Here is a 24,699-nt window from a genome sequence, read left to right on the forward strand (position 1 = left end):
TCCCATCCCCCCAGATTGTTGGTGTCCTACCTGGAATAGATTAGCACTGAAGAGAGGGAGGCAGTGTTAGGATACAGCCAAAGGTGAGGCATGGGGGAAGTCATTGACATAAGGGGCACAGACTACTTACCTCCATTCCTTCTTTCATCAACATTAGTTTATCTTGGTTTTATGGAATTTGCCTACTATCTCAATTCATTTTTCTATGTCTTTCAAATTTTTCTAAAACACAGGATCACCACCTTATATGAAAACTTTTGGTGTCCAATCATTACTGACTGAATGAAGTCTAACCCCTTTATTCAATAGGCAAGATTCCTCCCAACCAGTCCCGACTTACTTTTCCAACCATATTCCCACTGCCACCCCTAGGAACCCCACTTTTTCATCTGAAGGGCCAGCAGATTGTCTCAGGCAGGTTCAGGTGCAGACAGCAACGTAGGCAGAAGGGGATTCAACACAGGTTGTAAAGATTGTTGGAAAAGCTTGGGGAACAGGTCCAAGCTGAACTCCCAGGAATGATATCCAAGAAACCAGCTCAGAACTGGCTCACCAAGGGAGCCGTAACCTCTGCTGCAAGCAGAAAGCTGGCACTCAGGTTTGGACTCCAAGGTCACATTGCCACAGCTGTGTACCTTACCTGCAAAATGAGTGTCACTGGTCTTGCCTACCATCTCCACGTAAGGAGGAACTGGATGCTGAGGCTGCAGTTACCACTCCTACTGAAGTGTCTCAACAGTCAGACTAACCACCAGAGCTAGCTGAGTGCAGACTCAAGTCCTCAGCCGAGTTTAGGTGCAGCGACTTTTCAAACCAGGAGACTCAGGTATACTGGAGTCTGGGAAATGTGGTTTCCAGCTCCCAGTGACTGCAAGGCAGTTTGACTGAGGCCATCAGAGGCAACGTGCACCATTTGTTGTACACGTGACTCAGTATTCCCAGCACACAGACGCCTCGCTCTCTTCTTTCGGCCTTTGCTCTTGCACTTTTGTCTAGTTGGAATGTGTCTCATATCCTCTCTATGTAGCAAAGCCTTCAAGGTCTAGCTCACATGTCATCCTGCTATGTCATGTTTTCCCTGATATCATTTCCTTTTGGCCCCCATTAGAGCTTATCCTCTGTTTTAAAATGTCTTATTACCATTCGCTTGTATCTGCCTTCTTCTATTCAATAGAATTCCTTACAGACAAGGAATAGATGCATTTTTGTCATTTAGTCAAACTTACTGGCAACTCCAAAGCCAATAAAGGCCTGATCCCGGTCCTCAAGGAGGGAAGGTCCTAGTATGGGAGACACATAAGGACAGTTATGGAATGGATAAACCACAAAGGAGTGGACAGTCCACCCTTGCGGGGAGAGGGCATGGGAGATGAAAGGATCAAGGAAGGCTTTGTAAAAGAACTGTCTCCATCTTGGGGTCTCCAGTGCCTAGAGTAGTGCTTGGTGTATAGCATCTTTAATAAAGAAGACCAGGCTGGAAAGGAGTGATGTGATATTTTTGAATGAACTTTTGTCTCTTCTTAAAAGTTCTCTATTAATACTGAGACTTTAACATTAGTTATTTTTTAATGCCATAGAGTAAAGCTAAATCCTCTAGAGCTCATTGTGTTTAAACTGTTTCTTTTCTTCCTGTAACTCATTCCTTTAATAAAATAATATTAATTGCATGCCTACTGTGCATGAGATCTGGTGCTCGGCACCTGGACCCTGCAGACCCGCTGAGCTGTGGCCTCTCTTCTACAGTCTAGATCCTGTGTCTAGTGAGACATACAGTTACTAAACAAATAACTACACAAACACAAGTACCAGTGCTATGAAAGAAAAGTGAAGGTCTCCATGAGCGTGAATAATAGAAGGTATAAACAGAATCAGGGTCAGGAAAGGTTTGCTTTCCTGAAGAAATGGCAATTAATCCGAGCCCCAACATATGATGGGAAAAGAGCAAGAAAAAAGTAATCCACTATTCTTCTGTCTCTCATTTTTCATAGCAACCGAAAAGGAGTTTTTCCGTTTAACTCTTCCCCCTTTGTCCATCAGCGCCAGCAATCATTTGGTTGACAATATACTTGGTATTCAAGTAAATAAATTCCAATTTCAACACACAAGGAAACATTTCAAAAAATGACTTGTACAATGTATAATGAGGTGAAAATAACCATTATCTGTGTGGAAATTTTTGTTTAGTCTTTGCAAGCTAGTTCTTAAGGGAAATTTTCATAGAGGTTAAACAACTATGGCCCTATAGACAAATGCTTTTAAAATTTCCAGGCTCTTTCTCTCCCTCACATGTTTCATAAAGATGGGTGATTACCCCCTTTTTTTGAATGTGCCCATGAATGTTATGCGTTGTCACATTGTATCAAGTTCCCAAGCATCTGGCTTTTCCTGGCACCAAGATTGGCCCTGTGCAAAGAGATCTGTATGGATTCGGCCCTGGCCCACCAGGAGCTTACAAAAATGGCAGAGGGGGTTTTGCCATGTGTAGAATACACAAAACATTAAGGCAAACAACTTAAAAACCATTTGAATTAACCCGAGAATGGATAATTGATGCTAGAGCATAAATAGACTAAGTACCTTTTATTAGGAAAGCAAGAAGAAAGACATTCGTCGTGGGGAATGGAGGCAACCTTAGAGAAAGCCCGTGGGGACAGGGCAGGCTGAGGGGAATTAGCTCCTCCTTTGAACACTGTGGGAATCTTCCGAAGCCGTCTGCATAGAACAGAGGAGAATTTGCAGGCTACGGCTGAAAGCAGTCCTCTGCCCCAGGACTACCAAACCATCCCCTTTTCCACTGCGATGTTTTTAGGACATTCTACACATTTTAGCGCTCTCTGAATGAAGCATTCACGTTGCCATTCAACATGTTTAGTTTGGGGTGCATTCTAAGTCAAATTATACAAGAAGCTATTTGTGGCATGCAGCAGCTGCAGAAAGAAGAGGCCCGTGTTTTTTTTGGGGGGGGGGAGGGGAGTGGTGATGTTAAACAATATGAGTGAAGCTAGAAAGTTCAGAATATAGAGTTATCGTTGTTGATGAGTGGTTGTGATTGTATTGACAAGAGGGAGAGGAAGGCTACTGAGCGAAGAAGTGAATTTTATCCTATTTCAACATGGGGTGTCCTGCTGGAACTAGCTCTCCAGAGCTGCCCCGGGGATTATTTTGATAATGAACGTAATACGTTGTCTGGAGTCTGTGGCTGATTCCTCTATCCGGTGGGGTGCGGTTGGTGAGTATTTCTCTTCAGAAAGCAGTTAAAATAATTAAGTTCCATTCAAGTGAAGCTGATTGTACATGAACATCAAGGCACGTATTGAAAAGTGCAGTTATTTTAGGACCGCCCTCGATAGTCTAAATGTATACTTCAATAGTTTGCTAATGAGAATTGATTGTGGCAGCTTCATTTGAACTTGTTTCTATCATATAATGATGTGTGTGAATTGCTACGCAGAAAGAGATAGGTGTTTCAGATGAGGTGATAAAAATGGATGAAACTGAGTCTTCTGAGAGCTGCCGTACAACTTGAGAGAGGTTTGGGAAAACTATTTGGCATTGTAAGAACTTATTAATCTGTTTTATTTTCTCCCCAGATTTCTTTTCTTTTTATTCTGGTTGAGGAAAACATTGATTGCCCATGTCTTCGTTACCAAATTCCTATAGTGATTTCTACTCCCTTGATCTTTTTTCTTTAGTGAAAAAAGCACACACACACACACAAAATAATCAGTGGACCAAATTATGAAATATTCATACCTGTCTTTATATTTCCAAGCTTCATAGTTTTGGCTGCATATTAGAAATAATGTCAGGCACATGAAGAAGACTGTTGATCTTAATCCTGCCTGATATTATTGTATTTGCAAGATGTGAAGAATTTAATTTTTTTTTTTTTTCTGCTTTCTGTTTCAAACTGCCATGATACCGATGCGGAGGACCTAAGCTTATCATTTTTTACAAAGCCAGTGGCCAGCTCTTACCTAGTATTAGCATTATTGTTTTGATTGCCATTGATTTTTCTCAGATTCTATGTGAGCCTAATTATGTGGGCTCTGCAATCACCATGCTTCCCTTCCCTTCCAGTTGTGTCCAGTTGTATTGTCCTCTAGCACCAGGGAATGCCCACAAGTGTGAAGACACTTCTGCAGCATCAGTTCAGAAATCTACATTGTGAAATCCTTGCTTTAGAAAGATTAGGTTACGAGAATTAGGTTACTGAACATGTCTCTATATACTAACCAATGTTTTTATTCTTGTCTCTTGCTGTCATTTGTTGTTTACTTATTTAAATTTTACCTCTCTGGATTGAAAAGAAAAATCCATGAAAATATATGAAAACTTGAGTTTATAGGCAGGTTTTATTTATTTCAAAAGTCTGTGACTGCCTAACTTAAGTGAAAGTTCTGTACTCTCTAGATTGTCTGAATATCATTTTATGCCAGGCTGACCTTCCCTTGCTCCTGCTGTGACATCTCCAGCATAATTACAAAACCTTCCTAGCACTCATGCTTTATAAGGAGCTATGGTTTCTCTGAAGAATTCTGCTGCTGTTTATTCAGTGGCTTAGGACAATGTAAATTTTTTTTTATAAAACCTAACACGAATCAGATAAATGTTATCCTTACCTAGATCAACTTTTACCATTACTAGAAAACCAAATACAGTTGGAGACATTTAACTATAAGTATTGCTGTCAGTTCATCAGCAAACCAAAGCAGTCTGTCTTAATTTGTCTAATTATCATTTTGCATGTGAACCAGCTGGCCTCTTAACAAAAGCAGTTGATCACATCAGCTTATTAATTGTAGCCTTCATCTTAACCATATGTGAAACAATATAAGAAATCACAGAAAATAAAAGAAAAACTGAACAGTTCATGGAATTCTTCCCATTGCTTGTTTTCTCCAAATGGAAACACACTCCTTTGGATTCCTTTGTTATAAGATTTTACCTTTTGGTTGTAAATTGATATGGACCTCTATTTTCTTAGTCCTAGTTATTCACTTGTAGCTGCCCCCTTATTGAATCAGAAATGCTTTCTAGAATTCATGGGTGCTTCCTTAATCTGAGCTTGGTTGCAGATACTAGGGAATTTATGAATATTCACAAATCTTCCTGGAGGTATGAGATCAACTTTGTCCAAATTGAGGCTCAAAAGGGGCACAGAGATTACAGAGTATGGTCTTTCTTTGGTAGAAGAAGATGAGGACATTCTTTTGAGACATGACCATGAATGTGGGTGTGTTAAACCAGAACCCTTTTTTCCAAGCTTTTCTGTCAAGAGACAGCAGGAGGAATCCTTTTCCTGTACCCGTGTCTCATTGAGCGGACAGCGTCCCCCTGTAGGTGGCAACCTTCGACTTTATTTTGTCAGTTTTTCCCCTGGTAGTCATGATTAGGAAGTATCCTTTGCTCTCAATTTTTTTCTAGGTAGAAAATTCTTCTCAAGTGTAGATTCTTTATAGGTTTTGTAACCTGTAGGTGGCAACCTTCGACTTTATTTTGTCAGTTTTCCCCTGGTAGTCATGATTAGGAAGTATCCTTTGCTCTCAATTTTTTCTAGGTAGAAGATTCTTCTCAAGTGTAGATTCTTTACAGGTTTTGTAACACCATCAATCAAGCAGGTCCTTAATATTGTCCAATTTAAAAAGTAAAAGAGAGCCCAGAATATAAAACACTTCAGCTACTCACATGACTCTCTTAAATTAGATTTCCAAGATCATCACATTATATACTTTGGCTTTTCATTCCATGATGAGATTTTTTTTTTCTTCCCTGAAGATTTAGAAGAAAGGTTACATTGATTTTTTTTCTTTTCAAATTTAAAATTTTATTTCCCTTTAAATTATTTTTCTTATAAAAGGATATAATTATGTTAAATAGCCCAGAAAAAATATTTTTATTTCCAAGTGATTGAAAATTATTCTCTAAGACGTGCTAGGCCTTTAATATGTATTCAGAAAATATGTTTTGAATGACAGTATTGGGGAAGGTAAAATGAGTTAACTTAATTGAACTAGTTGATATGTTGCTCTACTCATATACATTATTCCTCTCCTGAAATGAGCGATTATATACCTCATATAGGCTGAATAAAATGAATTAGATGAATCAGTTCACTCGGGTGGATGGATTAGGGCTATACAACATGTGAAGAATAACTAGTCCAAGTATAAGAGGCTTACATTTAGTGATACTATTTGTTCTCTTTCTGCAAGACAGACATAGTTCACTTTGGAGGAAGTTATCCTTGAAGTAAAATGACATGTAGGGCTTCCCTGGTGGCGCAGTGGTTGAGAATCTGCCTGCTAATGCAGGGGACACGGGTTCGAGCCCTGGTCTGGGAAGATCCCACATGCCACGGAGCAGCTGGGCCCGTGAGCCACAACTACTGAGCCTGCGCGTCTGGAGCCTGTGCCCCGCAACGGGAGGGGCCGCGATAGTGAAAGGCCCGCGCACCGCGATGAAGAGTGGCCCCCACTTGCCGTAACTAGAGAAAGCCCTCGCACGAACCGAAGACCCAACACAGCCAAAAATAAATAAATAAATAAATAAAGTAGCTATAAAATTTAAAAAAAAAAAATCCTTTAAAATGACATGTATTTTTGAAATAGTTATGAAAGCTCTGTCAAGGAATGCTTCGTAAGGAAGGTTAATGCTTGAATTATAACTTAAATAAAGAATAGGGGCATGCCAAGTGGATAAGTCAGGGATCCAGCATTCCCGGGGAAGAATAACAGGGGCACAGAGGGAGACACGAGTGTGGACGGTTGGAGCCCCGCCCATCAGCCCTCTGCAGTGAAGGCAGGGTAGCGTGGTGTACTAGAAACTGGAGCACAGGATGCGCGGAATGAGCTCAGCTGCTGGGTAGCTCTGTGATCTACTGCAGGTCACCTACTTTGTAAAATAAAAGGAGTGGATTGGATGCTCTTTAGGGCTCGTTTCAGCTCTACCTTTCTAGGAGCCTGTGACATCTCCCCTTTCCAGTTTGCCCTTGCTGTATCCCTACCCACCAGTATTTCCAATCTCAGGGCCCATTCCCTTCACAAAGCTCTCCCCTGTCTGCCCCACCCTGTGTCCATCATGTCAGGACAGCCTCTGGATTGTCACATTCCCTACATTAGAGAGACAGTGCGTCCTTCCATCCCCACAGGCATGGTTGAACTTTGAATGCTCAGTCAGCAGGGCTCCCTTTGTGTTTTAGACTTTTGATGGGGGTTTCTTTTTTCCAAAGCATACTTTCTGTCTGCTTCGCCTTTCATTTGTTCAACATTTGTCACATGAATATTGTGACTTGGCTAAACTAGTCACGGTGATAGCAGACGTTTTGAAATTGACCAAGCAGATGGTAGCAATGGTTTTAGATTAAATTATTAACTAGGATCCACAGCAGAAGCCTTTAGCTTTAGCACATGCAGAGTGAAGGGTATTTCCTAGCATCTGAATTAACTGGCAAAGTGGATGCCAGATCAAGTTCCTTCTAAAGAATTGATACATTATCATCTCTTAAGGTTTCCCTTCCTACCCCCAGCCACTCCCCCGACCAGATATTGATGAGAAGAGAGATTTCCATTTGTCTTGTTTTCAACACGCCATATGATTCATCATTAAAGATTAATTCAGAAGCAGAAGAAAGAAAAGACTATTGTACCAATGAAGTTCTAGAATATTGGTGATTTTTAATACACTTTTGTGAAATAACATGATTCATGGGACGTTAAAATAATTCTTCATGGGCATCTGCCATCAGACACATATTTGCATTCCAGGCCGGCATCTCCACAACCATGCGTGCGCGTGTGTGTGTGTGTGTGTGTGTGTGTGTGTGTATGTTTAACATTATTATTCAACTGTTAAATGTGTAAGATTACACCCAGTGTATATTCAAATTTCCCCATTTGTCCAAAAGGCCTTTCTTTATAGCTGGTTTATCCAAAACTTGCATCCTATCCAGAATCATACATCTGGTTGTGATGTTCCTTAAATCTCTTTTAATCTGGCACATTCCCTTTCTTGTTATTATTATTTAATTGATTTATTGCAGAGGCCAGACCAGCAAAATGTTCCACTTTTCAGTTTGAGTGATTGTTTTTGTTTTTTTCCTCTAGCTCTAAGTCTTGTATTTCCTGTAAAATGGAAAAATTTAACTTGTCAAAAATGTTTAACTCGAATTTACCATGGGTGATGTTTACATCACTTGGCATTTCATCGCGTCAGGGCCCACATAACGCCGGTTGTCCCGGTAGTGTCTGCTGGATTAGGGAGACGGCAGGCTGACCCTTCCATTGTGCTCTTGCTCTGAGAGTCCTCTTAGACCGCAGCTCTTCAGTAATGGCATTGAAAACCGACAAGTAAATCAAAGAAGAAGTTTTAAATGTTTAATATCTTAGACTAAAGAGATGAAGAGTAGTAATTTGTAAGAAAAATGCCTGATGTGAAAAATAAGAGATTGATTATTTTTTTTTTTTTTATTTAATTTTTGGCTCGTTGGGTCTTCATTGCTGCACGCAGGTTTTCTGGCTTTCTCTAGTTGGGGCGAGCAGGGGCTACTCTTCCGGGGACTACCCTTTGTTGTGGTGCGCGGGCTTCTCATTGCAGCAGCTAAGAGATCGATTCTTTAGCCAACAACTGACGAACTCATCTTTCAGTTTTTAATCAATTAAGTGCCAAACAGCAAGAACCTATAGTGAATTCAATTTGTCTTGAATAATATAAAGTATATTTTTCCATCTGTTGTATCAAATACTTAAGGCTATTTTTTTTAAATTTTTTTTTATTAATTAATTAATTTATTTATTTTTGGCTGTGTTGGGTCTTCGCTTCTGTGCGAGGGCTTTCTCTAGTTGCGGCAAGCGGGGGCCACTCTTCATCGCGGTGCGCGGGCCTCTCACTATTGCGGCCTCTCTTGTTGCGGAGCACAGGCTCCAGACGCGCAGGCTCAGTAGTTGTGGCTCACGGGCCCAGCTGCTCCACGGCATGTGGGATCCTCCCAGACCAGGGCTCGAACCCGTGTCCCCTGCATTAGCAGGCAGATTCTCAACCACTGTGCCACCAGGGAAGCCCAAGGCTATTTTTTAATATCATAAATTATAATTGTATTAACAAATGAATTTGTAGATTTTTTTAAAATCCCTTGTGAAATTTCGTCTATCTGAAATTCAACTTTATCTGGGCATGCTGTATTTTATTTGGCAGTCCTGTTTTTAAAATTTACTCTCTTATTTGTACATTTATTGATTGTATTAATTCATCTGCCTACTATTAATTTGCTTTGCAGCTTCAATAATGATTGCTGTTTTCGTAGATAAGAATTATAGACTGTATATAATTTCTCTCAATATGCAAGTATTTATAAAAACATGAAACATAATTCTTCCAAAAGTTAAAGTTATGGGAAGACTTTGTTCCTTAATAAACCGAAGCTAGGCCTAAGCTTTCTGTAAGTCTATCTATTATTAAAGCAGTGTTATGAACGTTTATTAAGGAGATTATGTTGCTAGTTAATTTTTATAAATTTCTGAAATCTCTTACTACTAAGTTGTGTACATTTTATTTTATAGACCTGTGGCCTTGCATAGGGTACTTTCTGCTATGATGTTTTCCAATCCAAGGAGTCTGAAAAGCACAAGAATGAATGGGTGTGTCTATGGATTTAAACATTGTATTTGAAGTATTTTAACTATGCATAAAGATAATCAGTACACCTAAATTAACTTAGTCATGTACAGTCTTCTATTTCAGATGTTAAGCTTGATTTTTAAAAATAGCATAAAACACATCAGTAGTCAGTAAAAGCACCATTTATAGATAAGGCTAGGCTGAGAAATTTTCTATTTTCAAGAGCTAAATTCCTTTGAGACATGCTTAAATTATCATTTAGAATCTGGAGCTCTGACCAGAACTCCATTACATCTGACATTTCTTTCCCTTCCCTCCCCTTCCCCACTTAGATGACCACGGTGATCTTTGTTGATTATACAGTCCATTTTCAATTGATCTAGGACTCAAATTTTATGTAATTCAAAATGTGTATATATATTATATGGCATAATCATGCCTTGTTTCTACTTATAACTCCTGTTTAGTATTTGAAAATGTTTCTTTTTACGAAATACTTTTAAACAAAGTTTGTGAAAGTTTTCGATTCAAAATACTCTTAATGCCCTAACTATATTTAATGCCTGAAGCTTTGTGTAAATGGGGAGAGGGAAGGGAAGAATTCAGAGGGGGTGGAGGCCTATCTATGAGTCCTTAGACAGCTCTGCACTTACAGCTTGTAGGTTTACACCTGTAATCTTTTGTCCGTAATAAAAAGAATAAGGGTATATTTTAAGGTTTACTGCAAATGAAAGCATGAGTGGTAACAGGGTCATTTATTAATAGCTAAGGTCTAATTTTTAAAATTTTATATGTTAAGTATATAATGGTTCCTGAAACATAATACACACTGTTAAAGGCAGTCTGCTAAGACCAAGGATGTTGTGGAAAAACAACCCTGCGTGAGAATTGGTTCTGACCTCCTCGCCACTGGCGTGATTTGCTGCCACTGGGTCCCCACCTTCTCTCCCTCCCTCCAGTCAAGCCCACTTAAGCCCATCAAACACTCTTCACCTAGACTAGTGATGTCTTACAGTGTCACGCTGGCCATACAACTTCCTCTGTTAAACTCCTTCAGTGACTCCCTAGCCCACCAACTGAATTCCACCCCTATGACAAGCAATGCCCTTCAGGGTCAGGCCCCTGCCTCTCTTTCCACCTTTCTCCGTGTCACTCTCCCATAAGCTTACACCGAAGCATTTGCAGATCTCTGTGTGTCCCAGGATGGGCTTTACCTAGAAGTTCCCTCTTCGCCTCTGTTCCCTAACAGCTGTTTGTCTGTTTTCTACTGGAAGTTTTATGGTTTCTTACATTCAAGTCTTTTATCCATTTTGAGTTGGTTTTTGTGTGTGATGTGAGATAGTGGTCTAGTTTCATTCTTTCGCATGTGGCTCTCTAGTTTTCCCAACACCATTAAAGGCCCATCAACAGATGAATGGATAAAGTGGACGTGGTGTGTGTGTATACACATACACATACACACACACACACACACAATGGAATACTACTACTCAGTCATACAAAAAGATGAAATCTTGCCATTGGCCACAACATGGATGGACCTTGAAGGTATCATGCTATGTGAAATAAGTCAGATGGAGAAAGACAAATACCGTATGATTTCAGTCATATGTGGAATCTAAATAAATAAAATAAACAAACCAAACAAAAACAAACACGGATAAAGAGACCAGAGTGGTAGTTACCAGAAGGGATGGGGGTGGGAGGAGGGAAAAATGGATAAAGGGGGTCAACTGTATGGTGATGGAGGGAAACTGAACTCTTGGTGGTGAGCAGGCTGAAGTTCGGACAGAAGTTTAACAATAATGTTGTACACATAAAACCTATGTAATGCTGGAAAGCAATTTTTAAAAAAAGCTTAAGTGGCTACCAATAACTAAACTATGTTTGGGTTTGCTTGAATTCTTCTCTAGGGAACAATACTGTGGCAGTGTTTTCTGACCTAATACCTCAAATTATGACCCAGGATCTAAAGCTAAATGCATTAACTTTCAAACACAAATAAAAAACTAATTTATAAAAAATAAATTTAAAATAAGTGAGCTACATACCCTTTGTCATCTTTCCAGTAAACATCATGGTCTTATCTCTCTCGCCATACTTATTCATTGTTTTATTATTTTTATCTGTTTGGGTGTGGTCACTGACTTTCGTAGGAAGTTCCTCCCCAGTGGACTATGAACTTCCTACGAAAGTCAGTGACCATGTTCGATTTACTTTTAACCCGGATGCCTAACGCAAGGCAGCTAATAAGTGCTCGATGTAAAATTGCTGACTGGTGGGACATAAATGCATATTCACAGTTAAAATTTTTAGAATATGTGTTACTTTGCAAAATATTCCTCTGACTCTTTGCTGGTATGTTATATACCCGCTCCTGGGAAGTAATCAGGTAACTGTAGAAATAATCGGATGATTCCTAGAAGAAAAAATTTAAATGTTGGTTAAAAATAAGATTTCATTTCAGTGAAAGATTAAGCAGAAATGTTGGACTTTTATGAATAAGGATGCCAATATTTATACAATAGTAGTGGTAATAGAATTCCAAAATTCTGGACCAGGATAAGCCACCAGGATTATTCAAGTGATATTAGAGCATATTTTCCTTTGTAATATTTGACAGTATTTTTAGAGGGCAATGATTTACTCTTAAATATTTTAATTTATAGGTTCTAATAAGGACTTTTGTGTAAGATACATTAACTTGAATGTACTAACTGAAGACTTCTACTCTTAAATATTTTTATTAGTTGTGGGCTCTAATAAAGACTTTGGTGTAAGATATATTAACTTGAATGTAGTAATTAAAGATATCTTTGCAAAACTTAATTGCGCTAATGGAAGAGGGCTCAGGACACCCAGATTCTCATCTTAGCTCTGACATGCATCAGCGTCTAGATCTCAGTTTTCTCATTTTTTACTGGAGTTTAAATGTACCTGTCTGGTTCACTGAAAAATTGACTGTCAGCCCTAATAGAAATGAGAAAGTTCTTGATAAGTAGCTAATTTAAGTAAACTGGCTTAAATTAGACATTCAGCTTGAGATAATGTGAGATTCGAGTAGAGGTTAGTAAGATGGAGCTGGAGGACAGACCAATGAAAGACAGCAGACGGAGGTGAAGACTGAGTGGGGTGTTTAAAGGCAGAAGCTTCATCCAGAGGTCAGCATATCTTTCTCTAAAGGTCCAGAGAGTAAATATGTTCAGCTTTGCAGGGCATATAGCCTTTGACGCAACTACTCAGCTCTGCAGTTTTGTGCAGCCTGAGAGCAGCGTAGACAGTAGATGAATGCATGGGCGTAGTGGTGTTTCATCACAACTTTATTATCAGACACTGAAATTTGAGTCTTATATAATTTCACATGTCATGAAATATTATTCTTTTAGTTTTTTTCAACCATTTATAAAGAGACCAGCTGGATTTGGCCCAAGGGCCATAATTTGTTGACTCCTGCCTCCCACCAGCAAAATCATTAAGGTTTCAAGGGGGAATAAGTAAATAGCATAGGACGGAAGTGTAACGACTGGCTCGTGGAAGCTTGTTAAGAGTTTGTCAGAATCCAGAGAAGGAGCAATCAAATGTAGGAAAGGAGCTAGTGGTTTGCAGTGTTGATGAAGAATAGTGCCAGAACCGGGTCATTAGCCGTATATGATTAAAAAGATAACTAGAAAGATGCGGAGAGAGAAAAAGACCATTGGTACTGGTTAGAAGTTCATGGTGACCACTGAGAATTTTTTTAAATGGTGAGCGGTAGAATTTTAGGCAGGGGGAAAGATAATTTGTGCATCAAAACTGGAAGTGATAGGTTTAGAGCAGTCATTCATGCAGCTGGCAGTTTAACTCTCCAGCAAGTAGAAAGACAACCATGAGATTGTGAAGTTGATTTCCATTCACAATAAAGGGCATTACTGTCCCTTTATTAAGCTTAAGACTGCTTAGCTGTCTCTTCAGATATTATTCATGTCTGTAACAAATACTTATATATGCTTACCACATACCAGGGACCGTTCCAAGGACCTTGTCAATAATAACTCTTTAAATTCTCATAATAACCTTGTAATGTAGTGTTATTACTTCCATGTTACAGATGAGAAAACCAAGGTATGGAGAGGTCACTTCTCTAGTAAGTGGCCAGTATCCTGGGGGAGAGAGCTCCAGAGCTGAGCTCTTCACTCCTTTGCTATGCTGTCAAGTCTTCCACGTTTGGGATATTAGAACTTTTAAAAAAAATTGTTGCTACTGATATAGAGCTAAAGTTAGAATAAGAAGTACCATGGATTTATGTGTTTTCCGTTGAATGTGTAAATGGAACCATTGAAAAATACTAGACACTTTCGTAAAACCATGACTCTTCAATAAACTATGACATCCAGGCAAATGCAAATTATAAGATGAAAACACTTCCTCATTCTCATGCTTCTATGCAGGATGTAAAGTAAGAGATGAGAAAATCATTGGGGAAATCTTTATCATTAAAAAGCTCTTTCCAAACACAACTTACTATGTAACACAATAAATACCCTAATTTATGTGGTTCCTTCCTGAAGCTCTGGACTTAGGAGGTTAAGAGGCAATGCGGAATAACGCATAGAGGACAGTGTGCCCCGGGAAGTGGAGTGGAAGCCTGCTTTCTACCCCTAGACTCACCACTGACTGCTGTGTAACCAGATAATGGCATTATCTTTACACAGCTCAGGCCACTTAATATCAGGTTTAATTGAATGAGAAAGGGAATTACTCCATGCGTGACTCTTACCAGAGTTCATTTTCTTCTAGAGCACTTCTCTGACTAGTCCTAATGTCTCACTACCAATAAACATATCTCCCTCTTTAAAATGAGAGCCAGTGGGATTCACTGGATAGATTCTTATTTTATTGCCATTGCCTCCTTCAAGTTTTTACTCAGATCTCACTTTTTCAAGCTCTACCCTGACTCCTGTTTAATACTACAACTTGGCCACACCTCCCCTCCTCCCAAGCCCCTTTTATCCTATTCAACTTTTTCCTTTGTCCATTCTACTTACCACCTTCTAATATACCATATAATTGTGGTTTACTGTCAAGTAATGTAAGCTCCAAGAGGGATCTCAAATGAGTGGCCCTTAGTATGTGCTCAATATTTATCTTTTAATGAATGAATCAATGTTCTAATGCCATAGTTGTATACATGAAAGGCCATATGCTGTTTCCAGTTGGAAATTTGCATGGGGACGTTCAACCTCGGAAACTTGTTGGTTGTGAACTGAATAGGAGTACTTCCTGCCAGAACCTGCTGCTACCTGTCTGAGTGTAGTGAGCTGAGAGGCAGCTCTTGAAGCCGGGCGAGGTTGTCATTCTTGCTTATAAGTGTGTTTTCCTAAGGGAGACTTTGCACACTCGTTTCAGGCAGCTTACACTCACAGTAGTTTGTCATTTGCCATCTGGCCATGTGGTTACTTTTAAATAAAGCTATGTATGGGATGAAAGAACACAAATTGGAAATCTGTGATAATATGTATGGTGATAGGATAATATGTGTGTTTTGGTTTTTGTTTGTTTGCTTTGCTTTTGTTGTTGTTTAAAAAATAAGATTGGGGGGGAAATGATTTGAGGAGGAATCATTCCAAAGTTTTCCCTAGAGGGAGCCCCTTATATAAATTTTATTCTTTGACTAAGAGCTTTTGTTATAAACGAAATGTTTTGAATTAGTGGGTTATTACATTTTTCCATTCAGTTGTAAGTCTGGCCCAAAGCTATGAAATAAGAGGTTGTCTAACATGCCTCAAAAACTGTTTTGCCATGAAGTGGAATTGGGGAGAGATGTGCGGAGCATTCTTTTCCTTTGTCCCTTTTCATAATATTTTCTTACTTGTGTTCTTTTCCTTTTTGTTCCTGTCCCTTTACCCCGGAATGTATTTTTTACAGTGTCTGCTTGTACCACGTTTCTGACTCTTCTCTATTTGTGTTTCCCCAGTTCTCTGTGGCTAATTGCAAATGGGTTTAGCTAATTGCAAAAGAACCAGAACTCAGTACAGTACATTCAAGTTAAAGAGAAACTCAAATAATGTTTGTTAGAAATTATTCCTCTTCTCTCCCGTGGGTGGTGTTTGATGTGGAATTTAAAAAACCTGGCTTAGATGATAATTAAATTTAAAATACAGATTTAAATGATTAGGGTACTCTATCATCTAATTTCTCCTTTGGAATGGGAGAAGTTGAGGGGTTTTTTTGTGGGGTGAGGTGGGAGAGTTGTGGCAGCTAGATGCAAACAAGATCACCCTTTGGAACAATGACAGTGCTATGCTCACACTGGCAAGAAAAAAAAAAGAAACTGGGTGAGAAGACAGGGCGTACTAAATTGCACGAAAATGCAACCAAGTCCTCATTTACAGCTCCATGGAGATTCTATTGTAAAGTTTTACTGCTTCTTTGCAAACATTCCTTTGGTGTGGGAGGCTGAGCCTGGGGGCATGGTTGGGGAAACAATAGTCTGGCGCTTTTTTCCCCTAAATCAGTTCAAATGCCTGACTTAACTAGGGAGTCAAAGAATCAACAGACTGGCTCTAAGACTTGTCGGCTCCAGTAAAAAGATCTGGATGTTCACAGTGGCCCAGTGAAAATGGGGAACACATTTACTTCACCTCAACTTCCTTAAGGAAAATCTGCACTATTTTTGTGGAATCCAGAGAGGAGAAACTTCTGATCTATTGGAGAGAAAACTGAATAATTGAGCACCAAGGCAGAAAGACGGATGTGGCTATCATGCAAATAAGAACTGTGATTGGCTTTCTCTTTCTTTCTGTACATGTTGTCACTGGCCGCTCTCAGGCTTAAAGATTAGGTTTCAGTGGGAGCGTTTCAGGTTCAAGGACTGTTAATGGTTTGTAACTGCCTGACAATAAGCTCAACCTCAAAGTTACATCACCCGGGGCAGATGTCTAAGGATTCAAGACCAGGGGAAGAAAGTTCGAATCTGGAACAGAAGGACGCCGCTTGCCACCTGCTTGCTGCACTGAGCTTTTAATGTGATTCAAATTTCTAAGCCCTATGTAGACATCCTGGAAATGGTGGTCTTTATTAATACAAAGATCAAGTCTTTAATTAAACTTTTTAGGAAGAAAAGTAAGTAGTTTCTTTTCTCCCCCACTACATGCGAGTGTGTGTGTATGTGTGTGTGTTTTATGTACTACTTCATCCTTTCGAGTGACGGAATTAAGAGTGTGAAACAGCATAATTGGCATGAGTTAAACTCCATTCTATACCAAGTTGTTCAAACACCTCAGACTTTTGTAACTCTAGGACAGAATTCTGTGATTTTTTTAGCATGTCTTACTTATTTATGGGTTGGGATTTTAGGTGAATTCATTTCTGCTTCTCAAAAGAAATCCTTTGAAGAAGCGGGGAAAAACCCCCTTGTATTTACTTTATGTCTGCCTTGATGTACAGTGTATGTTTTTTTGATTCTTTGGCTAAATATATGAGGAGCCTCTGTGTAATGTATCACATATTTTTGGTGGGGATGATCCTCTAAAACTCCCTGGCACTCTGTTGGGTATTTAAGAGCTCAAGGACAGGCTCTGTCTAGACTGATCAGTCACTGTAAAGTACACAGCTTTTGTGATGTGGCTTCATTGTATACTTACCACTGGTTTAAATTTCTTTAATCCAGGTGCTTCTTCATTCTTTGGAAAGTATAATTTTTATAAATACATGGTTCTGTTTTTACATAGTTGTTGGTTTATTTTATTTTACTTTAGTTTTTGGACCAATGGATTTAAACTGGATAAATGTGCCATGGGTAGGAGCGTTGGTAAGAGAAACTTCGGAGAAAGCAAAAGAACAGCCCTTGGGGCTCATTTCTACAGCTTCCCTGGTTGAAGGCTGTCTTTGGATGGACTGATTAAAAGTCTGCCCTGGCAAGAGTGAGATACACCAGGGGAGAGACAACTGTCCTTTCTTAGGAGCCAGTTTAGTAGCTGTGTGGTGGGGCTGATGGTGTGATTACACGGACGCTATTACTTGGATTTGATTTGTAATTGGCGAATAGGAAGAGTTTCAATTTTCAGTATTTTCCAACTATGAAGTATGGTAATTCAGTCTTTCAAATAAATAGACATTAGCACAAAACATTGTAATTAACTGTGGCTACTCTTTGGGGGACATATGGTGAGTCCCACCCTGTGCAAGATTCTCAGATACATAACTAAGAGCTAAATCGGGTCTCTGTGGATTTTATAGATTAAGTTTGATAGTTCTATGCACCATGCAAAACATTTGTTCCACGGAGGTTATGTGAAATGCCAGATGCCTAGTTTACATGCTGCTTTTAGCAAACGTTAAAAGCAGAAAGCACACAGGACATTTCTGTTTTTAACTTGATGTCTAGTTCTCAATGTTTATTTTCCCATTTAGCAGTTTATGGAGAAAGTGGGATGGTTTTAAAAAACACTTTGTCCAGTTTTATTGAGATATAATTGACATACAGCACTGTGTACGTTTAAGGTGCACAGCATAATGATGTGACTTGCATATGTCATGAAATGATTTTCACAATAAGTTTAGTGAGCATTCGTCATCTCATATACATACAAAAGAAAAAGAAAAAAATTTTTCTTTGTGATGAGAATTCTGAAGATATACTCTCTTAACAGCTTTTATATAGAACACAGCAGTGTCACTTGTGTTCATCATGTTGCACATCACGTCCCTAGTACTAATTTATCTTACAACTGGAGAAGGTGGGATGATTTAGGAAATGAATTATTTAAAGCCCGGCTTGTAGAATTCAGTAGCTGTAGAGAAGATGGTATATGGGGTGAGCGCTGACCATGGTATATACGTGGTGGCTTATGTTCCCAGGGGCACTGAGAAAGGCCAAGTTCCTCTTCAGCGATGGTTGAAAAGTCAGGAGCTACCTTCAAGTAATTGCACTGCTCTCGCCACAACCATTCTTTACATGAGTTATTTCATAAGCTAAGGCTTTACATATATTAGTTCATTTGATCTGTTTAATGGCTGTAATAGCTGTACTGTAAGGTACATTGAGTTAATTTTAAACATGTTCAAATAGAAAGGTTCAATAGTTCATGCACGCCTGTTGATTTTATTTTGAGAGTCTACTTTATGGTCTCATTTCCAGGGACATGTTACGTTGTAGAAACAAGTATGCCCAGCGTGCCCTGTGTGGCATAGGTCAGAGTTAGGGGAAGACTCGCCCCTGACTCACAATTGTCGTATCTGCTGGTTTTACAGGAGTTAGGCTTGTCACCCTCAGTAACTGCCTCAGCACAGGGTCCTTCTCAAACTTCTTTAGTCTCTTCTACACCTGGCTTATGGCAGCAGTTATATAGAGATTATTTAAAAAATTGTTGAATATTTATGGTGCTGTCAGTTTCGTGTTGGGATCCATTGGTACCCCACTTAGATTGTGTTGTCAGGAAAAAATGAAATGCGTAGACAAAGCGATCCCAATCCCTAGAAGGATAAAGGAAAATTGTCATAGAGATTTAGCCTACCTATCATTTCCCCCTCTGATGTCCTCAATCTCTTTTGTGTTGGAAAAATTCAATTGAATTGGATTATATTGGGAAAAGTCAATTGCATTGGAATTTCTAAAAACATTTGAATATAAAACTATTCCATGAAAGCAAGAAATACAGAGAAAATTCTGTAGCACAAATGGATTTCTAATTAGATATGCTATTTAAATGTGTTACCTTGAATGTTTATGATTAGTTTTGTAAAAATTTAATTGAGTTTATAACAATGATGTTTTAAAAATAATGCCTTAGAGGGGAAAGAATTGGTCCCAACTTCTTAGTAGAAAATTTGTTTTCTGTCTTGACAATCTAACATTTACTAACGCAATGACATAGTACAATTGACTATTATTTGTCATGGTGGAGTTAAGCAGGAGTTGGAGGTCTTCATTGATTTTGTTAATCATTTTCTAACATTCGAGTAGAGGGAGGGCCTAAAAAGCTGGGAAGCAATTAACTGAACAAACACAAAACACAGTGGGAAGGACCCCTGGGATCTGAGATTGAATCTTATTCAAAATTTGTTCCATTTCTCCCTTGCTGGCCCTTACCTATGGGTGTGTTAGGTACCAAGAACCCACCTTGCTGTAACACATTTAATTTGACCTCTGAATGTGTTCTTTCTTTCTACAGCTGTTTCCAACCTAGATGAGGAGAGTCGATGGACAGTCCACTACACTGCTCCATGGCACCAGCAGGAGAATGTGTTCCTTCCCACCACAAGACCCCCCTGCGTAGAGGACCTGCACCGCCAAGCCAAGCTCAACCTCAAATCAGTATTGAGGGGTAAGATGGTGCCCTGCAAGCTTGCTGTTCTGAATTGAAAGCATAGATTTGGTTGCTAATTATAATGAACGGATAGTATGCTGTGTCTTTATAAAATATCATAAATACTCACAACCTAATACATGCCTAATATGTTCTGGTCTCTGAAAGCTGCCGATTTACAGATATGCAAATCTGTCCTTAAAGAGCCTGCTCCATGTTCGAACCCTCTAGCATGTTTAAACCACCAGTACTAATTTAATGCAAATAAACACCCGCTGATGTGGGAAATTTTGCCACTGCCTTTTTAAGACCATTGTAAGTATTCAAAGCAAATTGTTAAAGCTAGTACTTTGTAATGGTTTGTTCAGTTAGTTCAAGTTGGGTGGAAAGGGGACCTAAATATAGACTGTGAAGGAGTGCAGAGTGGTTTGATTTATCAGAACTTGGGCAGCACCCAACGGGGCTCCTTTAAGCCCAGGTGGGCAGAGTGCACTGTGGCCAGTAGGAAATCCAGGAAGAGTGTACACCTGTATCTAGTTTAAAATTCTCATTTTTACCTCAGCTTGTTGCTGATGTTAAGAAGAGTTTATGCATGGTACAAAGAAGGCATCCTAAACGTGATAAAGGAGGGAGGAAGTTCTTTAAAAGAGGAAGAAGTGACTTTTAAGATTCAGAGACTTCCTCTTAAAACAACAAACCAACATTCTTATCCTACCAGACTCTGCTTCTACCAGTTTTCTCCTATGTGCTGTTTGGGATCTAACTATACTAAAAAAGTACGTGTTGCTTATCTGAAATTTGATTTAACCAGGCATCCTATATTTTATCTAATTGTGAAAGACTTACATCTGAGAAATACTGTTCTTGATTCAAGAAAAACCCAGCATAAGGACCCCTCTAATTTTTATGATAGTTTTTACTTGTGTATCAGTCATTTATTAAGTAATTCATATATTAATGTACTGTTACTATAACTACTGTGGTTATTAGCTAACATTTATTAAACACTCAACTCTATACCAAGTATTGCTCTAAACCATTGCACATATTATCTCTTAATCCTCACAATAATCTACCAACCATTGCTGTGCCAGTTTTACAGATGACAACATGGAGACACAAAGATTAGAAACTTGCCTAAGATCTCAAAGTTAGTGGTAAAACCAAGATTTAACCTTGGACAGTCTTAGGCTATAGAGCCCATATTCTTAACTGCTGCCTTTAACAACCATTTGTTTGAAACCTGTTATTCTGGCAGAAATGCAGAATACACAGACAGGGTCTCAGCTCTCGAGGAATTTATACTTATATCTAGAGTGCAAATCACAATGTGAAAAATACTCGAGAGGTGCCAAAAATTGCTGTATTGTAATTAAAGAAAGCAGATAATCTCTGCTTAGAGAGAGAAGGAATAGCTGTCAATAGACTCACAATAGATTTGGTATTCTGAGCAGAACTATACAAACATTTTCGATCATGGCCCTATTTTTTCTTCCTTTAATCTTTTATAACGCTTCAGCTATCTCTTATGTATCTTGTATCTTACAGTCTTGGCATTGGACTGTCCAGCAATGAGGACATTATTGGGCTCCCTTTTTCATTTAGACTGAATACCCTGTATATTTAGTGACTACAAGCTTAAATGAGAAGAATCACATTAGTTGGGCTCTTCCGTATGGCCTTGGAGTTGTACTTTGACCTTTGTTGACTTCATGAGGTGCCTAAATCCAACCACAATTTCTTCTAGATCCCTTCAGTTCCTAGTAAATTTTGACAAAGAGCTTCTCTACTTAGAGCTCACCTTCCTCCACCAAAGAATTAATAAGAAGATTAAATGGCACGGTTCCCAGGACAAACCCCTGAGGGAGTGCCATTGTTAACATTTCTCTTGTTGCTCTGAAGACAGAACACTGCATGGTCTGGCTTGTAGAGAATGCTTTCTCAAAGGTATATGTGAATTTGAGTATTCAGGCCCAGTGGTTTTTTGATCACTCTCCAGGAAATAGTGCTTCACTACCTCTTTCATGTATTTTCAAGTACCAGATCAGAGCTTCTCTTTTCTGCCCTTAGAACACTGAGCATCTGTATATAGATTTTTCTGATTTTATTTTCTTTTGGACTGTTCAGCAGATACCTATGAAATATCATCACCACTGGTTTTGCCTACACTTAGATTTTATTTTGAAAAGGTAAATGCTTCAGTGATTGCTTAAATGCCCTAAAATCGTTCATCGAAGGGATTTACTCTTAATAAAATTAATAAGTTTGGGAAATTCTTAGAGCTCAACTTTTAAATCTGGATTTAAATGCAGCTTAAGAGATTTTAGATAACTGATAACTTGAAGAATAGTGGTTGAGAAAGATGAAATGAGAAAGAACATCTGAGCTCTTTTGTTCTTCATTTATTTACTTTTAATCACATGTACAGAACTTCACATACCACTTCCCCTACATCATGTTAGCAACTCGAAATAAACACAACATGAGTGCAGAGTATTTATTGCCTCATTATCAGTGAAGATTAAAAAGAAAAAATCCAGTCCCTTACTATATGGCACTATTAAAGTATGATGTTATATAAGATTATCAGTCTAAGTTAATTTGACCTCAACAGCCTTTGCTTAAAAATATAGAAAGGTAGGTCACTCACTATTCACAATGAGCATTCTAATATTTTGTTCCTCCTTCTAGTCTTACTGTGACTTTGTCCATTGTTTTAAGGAAGGAATACCATCGTTTAATGTTAAACAGGTTGGTGCTTTTTCTTAATCATTAAATGCTCATTGAGCTGTTCTGTCAGTTTTTGTGGGGGGCTCAGCTCCCTTCTTGAGGACCATAAAATACAGAGGGAAATGATACAGTGAGTACTAATAAATTAATAACTAAGTGTTGTAAACATTTGCTTATGTTAAAGTAATGCACAAATGCTTACTGGTCAGTAGAGTGGTTGAGGAAGGCACAGGTTTACTGAAAATGCTTTTACGAAAAAGCTAAGCTCGGGTTAGTACATAAAGGTAGATAATAGACACTACTTAATACATATTTAAGAATCAATTGTGTGCTATGCCAGGAGTTTTCAAATGAAGAGACAAAAGGTCGTGGGTCCCCAGCTTTAAAGAGCTGAGCTTGCTGTCTGGTGTCAAGACTGAAGTAAACAGACAGTAGTGTAATGGAGATGGGCGTGAGGTACGCTGGGCATACAGGGGAGAGCTTGGTCAGCCAGAACAGCACTGGGAGACCACCACTCTCCCATTCCCCCACTGCAGAGGAGACGGGCTTTCCTGGTGCGTCACACGGCATGTGGAGTGCCTGTAGCAGGTGGTTTCCATTCCAGTCCAAATAAAGCAGAGATCTTTTGTATTTGTTGTTGGGAGCTAGTCTCTGGAGAACTTGATAGAATTTAGTGACCATGCTCTTGGATCAAATGATTTGGTTTTGTTGATTTATTTAGTTACTAGAGATTTAGGTGATGACTTATTACTAACAACAATACAAAGGTGTACCCATTTGTTTTTGTTTTTTTATTTATGGCTGCGTTGGGTCTTCCTTGCTGTGCGCGGGCTTTCTCTAGTTGCGGCGAGCGGGGGTCACTCTTCGTTGTGGTGCTCCAGCTTCTCATTGCGGTGGCTTCTCTTGTTGCAGAGCACGGGCTCTAGGCGCACGGGCTTCAGTAGTTTTGGCACACGGGCTCAGTAGTTGTGGCACACAGGCTTAATTGCTCCGCGGCATGTGGGATCTTCCCGGACCAGGGATCGAACCCATGTCCCCTGCAATGGCAGGCAGATTCCCAACCACTGCACCGCCAGGGAAGTCCGTACCCATATTTTAAGAGTATTTTGATATTTGGGTAAACAGGACATCTGGCTAGTAATGAATAGTGAATTTTACTGAATTTCCGGAAGAATTCTTCACTTTTAATTTCCATAGTTATTTGAACCCTTCATGAACTTCATCAGAGTTAGTTGTGATGATCAGTAACCTTTATCTATCTAAATTTTTATCTCGGTAGTTTTTATATATATTGAAGGGGCCACAGTTCAGTGGGAAAAGGGGAATTGAGGGATGAGGTGGGCTCACTCAGACTCAATGAAAGTTTCAGATTTTATTTCTTCACAACCTGTAGGCCTCATTTGACAAGTTTTAAGATTATTAAAGGCTGAAACAAACATGTTATTTTTCAGGCTTCATTCCCCCAAAAGGCCAACTTGGGAGAGAGATAAACATACTTTCTCGTAGTATGTTTAACAGGCAGTTTGGTTACTGCATCTGTGTTAACTCCTGCCTGAATTAGTTCACAGAGCATCTGTTGTTGGTATCAGAAACCGTCTAGTCACAGCTCTCATTCCTGAAGAAACACATTTTAGCAGGTCAGCCCGCTCTGTGGCTCTAGAATTAGAAGTGTAAGCCCAGGGAGGAATGTGGGATCTGGCCTGTGTTAATTCGGAGTCAGAAGGTTATGTTTATTATATCTGGAGAGATAAGAATTGGGGATTTACACTTCGAAGAAATGACTATTTGTACCAAGTGATTTAAAACAATAGTGTGTGTGTGTGTGTGTGTGTGTGTGTGTGTGTGTGTGTGTGTGTGTGTACAGACCAACCTATTTAACATTAAAGAGTGGTATACCTTTCTTAAAATTATGGACAAGGTTTCCAAGTAGTCCCAGCCAGGTTTCTCTGACACTTCCTGACACACAGACTTTCTCTAAGGGTCACTGCATCTACCTTTCATTGTCAAGAAACCACCTACTAATTGCATTTTGACTCAGACAAGTAAGTCTGTTCTGGGAAGGGCTGTG

The 24,699-nt window shown here is 39.2% G+C and overlaps 1 protein-coding gene across 16 annotated transcripts in view; it reads left to right on the forward strand.

The window, feature by feature from the left end:
- NHSL1 (NHS like 1) overlaps positions 1–24,699 on the forward strand; it is a 233,874-nt gene that overhangs the window by 155,647 nt on the left and 53,528 nt on the right. For 13 of the 16 annotated variants that reach the window (XM_082474373.1, XM_082474382.1, XM_082474383.1 and 10 more), the window contains one exon: positions 19,767–19,919. In XM_082474373.1, coding sequence (XP_082330499.1) covers positions 19,767–19,919 — 153 coding nt within the window. The other 3 variants (XM_082474378.1, XM_082474374.1, XM_082474380.1) reach the window with 3 other exon arrangements.

Source organism: Balaenoptera physalus (assembly GCF_965194825.1).
Source record: "Balaenoptera physalus genome assembly, chromosome: 9".
In the NCBI taxonomy this organism is placed as follows: domain Eukaryota; kingdom Metazoa; phylum Chordata; class Mammalia; order Artiodactyla; family Balaenopteridae; genus Balaenoptera; species Balaenoptera physalus.